Source organism: Haliotis cracherodii, unplaced genomic scaffold (genome assembly GCF_022045235.1).
Source record: "Haliotis cracherodii isolate W230 unplaced genomic scaffold, xgHalCrac1.p SCAF_11, whole genome shotgun sequence".
Classification (NCBI taxonomy): domain Eukaryota; kingdom Metazoa; phylum Mollusca; class Gastropoda; order Lepetellida; family Haliotidae; genus Haliotis; species Haliotis cracherodii.
Window position 1 is genome coordinate 8535432 of NW_027266266.1, and position 6917 is coordinate 8542348.

At 41.0% G+C, this 6917-nt stretch overlaps 1 protein-coding gene across 1 annotated transcript; it reads right to left on the minus strand.

Annotated features, from left to right (window-relative positions):
• Nucleotides 1-1184: 1184 nt before the first annotated feature.
• LOC139455354 (ADP-ribosylation factor-like protein 6-interacting protein 4) lies at nt 1185-6903 on the minus strand. The gene is made up of 5 exons (XM_071236912.1): nt 6571-6903; nt 5958-6163; nt 5610-5721; nt 4833-4902; nt 1185-2314 (listed from the first exon to the last, which is right to left on the minus strand). Exons 1-5 carry the CDS (start codon nt 6822-6824, stop codon nt 2258-2260), a joined length of 699 nt encoding a protein of 232 aa, XP_071093013.1. The 5' UTR covers nt 6825-6903; the 3' UTR covers nt 1185-2257.
• Nucleotides 6904-6917: the final 14 nt, after the last annotated feature.

Consider the following 6917-nt stretch of genomic DNA (forward strand, 5'->3'; position numbering starts at 1 on the left):
TTAGCAAATATCGCCGTGGGCGCTCAGTAGAGCAGGGCACTTATTACGTTGAATACGGTATATATGTGTTATGGCACTTTAGGGACCAGTTTGGGTGGAGTTAACATGTCTTGTGCAGCCTGACTGAAGAGGTGACTAAACACTTTGTATTTAACTCACATGATTGGTTAGTCATGTTACTTGAACTGTTGAATCATAATACATTCTATATGTATCAAAATACTTATGTGCAACCCCCCCCCACCCCCCCGCTTCTCTGGAGTGTTGTAAACATCGTACGTTTGAAAAAAGTCTTTCGAGAGCATAACACATATATTTACTAATATATGACATTTATGAATTGAGACATTTTGGTAATAATCTCTTTTTCATATGTCATTCTCAATGTTTAAAACATAGTTTTCCTTAATGAAGTACTGGTTCTTTAGAAACCATGTATGAATACAATGTTTGAGTGAACTGCCCTATGTATCATATAGTGCCAAATGATTCACAGCCATGTTTGTCAACAGAAGTATCACATATTGTATCATGTACAGAGCTTAAAAGTAGTTCCTGATGAGTGACCTAATTTGCATATTTATCAGATCGTGATCCTAAGTTGATCGGATTTGCATCAACAACACGATCTATTATATGATTCATAAATATATTATTCACAAAACAAGAAATCAAACCAGTTTGTCCTCCGCCATCGTTGTAACATGGTTGCCATGGTAACTTGTGCACAAACTGTCAGCAAAAATAGTATGAGTAGCACTGCCTGCTGATTGTTTGACCAAAATGATATGTGCAATATCGACACCTGTGTTTGCTTCACAGGATTAATACAGATTTCTAAAGACATGATGGAGAAACATATATTTCACAATCACTTTCGACAAAAGTTGTTTATGTTTGGGACAAAATTTTGAACCTGTGAGCCCATTTCCACATTTTCCAAGGGAAATAATTCTGAAATTTCAGAACTATTCACCCTTTCACAAACCTCAATATTTGACCGATTGGTTTGTTTGTTTGTTGTTTAATGCCGCACTCCGCAATATTCCAGCTATATGACAGCGGTCTGTAAGTAATCGAGTCTGGATCAGACAATCCAGTGATTGACAACATGAGCATTGATCCACGCAATTTGGATCGATGACATGCATCAAGCAAGTCAGTGAGCCCGACCACCTGATCCCATTAGTTGCCTCTTACGACAAGCATAGTCACCTGTTATGGCAAGCATGGGTTGCTGAAGAACTATTCTACCCCGGACGAATAATTATTAACATGGTTTTAACAACCGCTGTATTTGTTTGATGACATAATCAGCATTTTCCCTGTGATGATATATGAAATGATTCTGATTTGGTCTAAAATGGAAGTTATAAGATCAACTCAACATGTTTAACAATCTGGGTAAATTTTTATTTTCAAATGAAACAGAACCTGCATGATCAAAAATGAAATACGGTTGTCATGGGAACCATAGACATCCATCTGAAATCAACATATTTTACAGAAAAAACTGTTGTTAAATTATAGTCAGAAAAAATACTAAAAAGGAGCCCAGAGACTTTCTTCATTTTCAGATACCTGTACTGCAGTATCTAGACTTGCCAAATATTATAGATTTGCATAGGCTGTATTGGACATATTTGTTTCAGGGTCTGTATGGGAATGAGTTAACAGGGCAACAAATGTTACATTTGGGATAACACTTCCTTACTAAAATACAAATTCTAGTACTTTTGGGGGGTTGAGTTCCATCTGGGATTCGAATGCACACTCTCAGGGTGAGGTACCAAAGTGTGGGTTTGAATCCAGGATAGGACTCAACCCCCAAAAGTACCATAATTTGTATTTTAGTAAGGAAGCGTTCCCCAAAATATACTACTCAAAAGAAGTTAAGGATCACCTGATTCTTTCACATTACAATAGTTAATCTCTCATGCCATGATAGATTAACATTTCTAAATTTCTAAATGGCATTGTTTATTCACAGTTAAAAGTGGTATGTTAAAAATAAAAATAATTCTTTCTTCTACAAAGTGACACTGAACATCATGGAGACAAAAGGCAATCCACGAAAACGTGAACCATGGTTCATGACAGCCAGTTGAGCACCTGCCCCCGCACCAACAGTTGTCTCCCTTCCATCATGCTGTTTTTGTAGATGGGCCATTGGGGACACTGGCTAAAACTGACCATCTAACGGATGCAGGAACCTTTAAAGTCTGTTGGCACAATTGGGTGACCCAGTTTGGTCAAATCACTTGAGCAAACCAACTTGAGCTTGATAAGACAGTCCATCCCCTCTTGTTGCCTGCTGTAAACCAAAAGTTACAATTTTACCAATCTCATTAAAACGACCTTTCAGCTATACAGCTTTCTTGCAGACCGCCACCATCACAGAGTAGCATATGTCTCAGTGTAGTCCGCGTTGTTAACTGCAACCAATCAGAGCGTCGCTTACCAGATCATGAAAGTGACAGTCGGAATGTGTTTTCTAATCATGCAACCACGAAATATTTAACACGGGGTATTCCGAATGATAGATACGATCTTTATGATTATATCAATACAACCTAGGCCATCTATAAGCCATTCCAGAATGTTCTTTTAAGTTTTAATTTTTGTAATCAAGAATATGTCAGAATATGTTTCGAAGCGTAGTCGCCAGTTTGAAACTAGTGTCATAGAGCTTGAGAAAGCTGCCTTTTGATTGGCTAAAGTCGATTTCTTGTCAGTCATTTCATTTTTCGGTCAAAATTCGCGAAAGGTCGTTCTGACATGACCCGTAATGGGTTGTCCTCAGATCTTTGTTTAACGGTAGCAATTTTACAAACCTAGGTCAAGAACATGGTATGATCCAGTATTAACATGAAGACATCTCATGATCAGATGATCACTCTTTACTTCACTGTAGACTTACAAATATGGCTCTCAGAAATACGTGGTTGTGTAAGCAAGCATTCTATCCTACCTAAATATTATCTCGGGGGAAGTTTTACTCTATGGTATAGTATCCCACCTTGGTGCCACACTGGAATGGCTTCAAATTCACTAGGGAAAACCATCCTGACACGAGAGAATTTCATCCCCCGGATGAAAAAAAGGGTAGGATAATATTCACTACAGTTGCACCAGAGTGCCCTCTGGTGGTTGTTCAAGGAAAGAAACTCTAGTCTGTACATCACGTAGCAAAACAAAACTACAAAAGTTGTCACACATCTGTATTTCTAAACACTAAACATGCTGAACCAACCTGTGACATAGGCAGTCATCCAAAGTGTCCAGCGATCAATCTTGTATACTCCCCAGGGAGATCAGAATGAAAATTGTGTGCATGCTGATCCAATGACAGGATAATATTGTTGCGCTTTCTGCATGCTTTAGGGTGTGGATATTAGGGCTGGGACGAGTCCAAATTTGCATCCCAGGTACCCACCCCGCTATTGCCTGACCCTACCGGGGTACCCACTACAGGTCTCAAGAGTTGGGTACAAAATGTCCGATTGGAAATGGTTGGACTGTAGCCCTGGTAAAATGTGTTTAGATACACGTATAAAACGATCTGGTCATGCATACATGGAAGTTGACAGAAGTTCTATCTTTATTCAGACCTGTGAGTGTCAGAGTGAGTGAGTGAGTATGGTTTTACGCCGCTTTTAGCAATATTCCAGCAATATCACGGCGGGGGACACCAGAAATGGGCTTCACACATTGTACCCATGTCGGGAATCGAACCCGGGTCTTTGGCGCTTTCACCACTAGGCTACCCGACCGCCCCTATGAGTGTCAGAAGGAATGGTGCTTAGGCAGAAAGAAATGCGAACATTTGTGCCTTGTAGTGTAACCATGGAGTTCTAGATATTTTTTCGTCATTAAACAATATATCATGTGACCATGGTGACTAACCATGGGTATGGGTAGTCTTGTGGGTACCCCGGTCCTACTCAGTACCCACCTGACCCGGGTACCCGAGTTACACGTCCCACCCCTAGTGGATATGGTGTTTTATACATATGCACATAAATATTTATTATCTATCTGTCCATATGGATGAGGGAGTTTGGTTTAATATTTATAGTATTTCAGTTATATCATGGCATTGGAGCTTAAAGATGGGAGGATAGTCTGAAGTGATGCAGGTCTTACACATTTACCACTTTGGTGAAACCCACGAGCATGGGTATGGTGCTGAAAAACCTTGAAACAATCAGGGTGAACTTGGATTCGAGTCCATGATTATAGTTGCCTAGGGGACACAAGTACATGTATATATGTGCAACTGCAAGTGGGCTCTCACTTTCTATAACTAGTCAGATATATGATTCCAAGCCATACAGTTCGGTAGTCATAGAGGACGCTGCAGTAAACACAGGACGAGAAGAGTGAGTGAGTTGGGTTTAACGCCGCTTTTAACAGTATTCCGGTTATATCACGGCGTGTCAGCGTAATGTGGGAGGAAAGCCCAAAGTGATGCAGGTCTCAGACGTTTACTACTTCGGAGAAACCAACGAGCATGGGTATGGTGCTGACAAACCTAGAAACATAATTGGGGCAAACCAGGATTCGAACACACAATCATAGGTTTCTGGCATACCCAAGTGATGCAATTCTGCACAGCGAATCGCAGCGCCTTAGTCGACTCAGCCACCCGTGCCCCCAGCACTAGAAGAGGTCTCTGTTGATTCAAAGACCTTCCAGGTATCGTGAACAGACCTGCAGATCATTGACAAATAAGACAAGCAACATCCTTCCTACACAAACCCATACAACAGGTCTGCATGAAAAGAACGTTTCATTGTTGTAGCCATGTCTTTGGTTTGGTCTCTAGTTACCTTGTTTATTTCCAGATGTCGGTCTCTGGTGACGATCTCCTCTAATATTTCCCCGTCACCTTTCACTAATCTGGAAGAAATCATAATTCACTGTCATGATTCATGAATTTGAATATTTCCCTTATCACCCATCCTGATTCAGAACATACAACTGTTTACCTCCGTCTCAGAATCATACACATGTCTCACCTGGTTCTCCCAGTCTCAGAGTCACACACACATCTCACCTGGTTCTCCCAGTCTCCGGATCACACACACGTCTCACCTGGTTCTCCCAGTCTCAGGGTCACACACACGTCTCACCTGGTTCTCCCAGTCTCAGGGTCACACACACGTCTCACCTGGTTCTCCCAGTCTCGGGATCACCCACATGTCTCACCTGGTTCTCCCAGTCTCAGAGTCACACACACGTCTCACCTGGTTCTCCCAGTCTCCGGATCACACACACGTCTCACCTGGTTCTCCCAGTCTAGGGATCACACACACGTCTCACCTGGTTCTCCCAGTCTCGGCGTCACACACACGTCTCACCTGGTTCTCCCAGTCTCGGGATCACACACATGTCTCACCTGGTTCTACCTGTCTCTGGATCACATGCAAGTCTCACCTGGTTCTCCCAGTCTCAGGATCATACACACGTCTCACCTGGTTCTCCCAGTCTCAGGGTCATACACATGTCTCACCTGGTTCACATGTCTCACCTGGTTCTCCCAGTCCCAGAATCACACACACGTCTCACCTGGTTCTCCCAGTCTCAGGATCACACACACGTCTCACCTGGTTCTCCCAGTCTCAGGGTCATACACATGTCGCATGACACTCTGTTGTTTCTCCCACTCCTCCTTGCTCATTGGCTTCATCACTCGAGGGACGGGACCCACATGTCCATCTGAAAGTTTGTTTAGATACACTGTAGATGTCCGTCTCCACAACATGTAACCATGGTAATATAGAGCAAACATAAACATGTTTAAAATGTGGACATTTTACCTTTGGACATAATCATGATATTCACATTCTGTGATTCACTCACTAACTCACTAGATTTACAATGTTTACTTATTTCAAGGTATATCTTTGCCATTGTTTACACTGTTTGCATATTTTCCAAATTTGTTTACATACCAAAGTTATTTGTGGTATCAGGAGGTGTAACCAAAGTAACCCCAACTGAGGGTGTTGCTTTTTGTGTGATACTGGAAATACTTTTTTCCTTTTCTTTGTCATGTTTCTGTTTCTCCTTTTCTTTTTTCTTCATTTTCTTTTTCTTCTTTTTAGCTTTCTTCTTTTTCTTCCTTTCTCTTGATGATGATGAATCAGAGGAACTGTGCCTGACAAGTACACATTGTTATTACTTTGTAATGTGCTTGAAAGAAACTGGGCCATGTTGTTGTAATGATTTTATATGATGCTGAACCAACTTGCACAGAAAAATCTCAGAGCTACACTATCCATTTACAGTGCTCACTTAATCAAACTATTTTTACCAGACAGGGTTGTTTGTAGTATGATAGAATTATTTAAAATGATTTTTTAAAAATATTTGAAGCTATCATCTCACTTTTACATGAATATAATTACTAAATACTGATCGTTTATTGTATGAAATATTAAGACAGGTGAGTTTACCATTTGTACCTAGATCGACGTCCACAACAATTTCCGCGGAAATACAGAATATGATGCTCTATCATGGTCAACATCGTCATAGTCACAAGCTGCATTCAGTTTATTTTACCTGTGCTTAGAATTATTCTTCTTTCTTGCTTTCTTTTTGGAAATGTCTTTGTGCTTTGAAGATTTTTTGTGTTTATGTTTACGTCTTCGTTCACTTGATGAGTATGATCGTGATGACTGAACGGAATCAGACGAACTCGAACTTGCATTTCGAGACTGCCATGATCGCTTCCGTTTCTTTACTGTAGGCCGCGATCGACGTTCTCCTTTTGCAGAGGGAGACCTGGAATGTTTGCGCCTTCTTTTATTCTCCATCGTACAAGAATATCTCTGCAATAATACTAGCACCACAAAAGATAATACGTTGCAATTGTTTGGGCTGTGCCACGCATGGAGGCTGCCATTTTG

Bases quoted from the DNA above. Each gene is read 5' to 3' on its own strand.
- LOC139455354 (XM_071236912.1), bottom strand. From the start codon at position 6,824: ATGGAGAATAAAAGAAGGCGCAAACATTCCAGGTCTCCCTCTGCAAAA. The intron at 6,164-6,570 runs GTAAAATAAACT...TGTACTTGTCAG, and splicing joins AAGAATAATTCTAAGCACAG to GCACAGTTCCTCTGATTCAT. The intron at 5,722-5,957 runs GTATGTAAACAA...ACAAACTTTCAG, and splicing joins TGATACCACAAATAACTTTG to ATGGACATGTGGGTCCCGTC.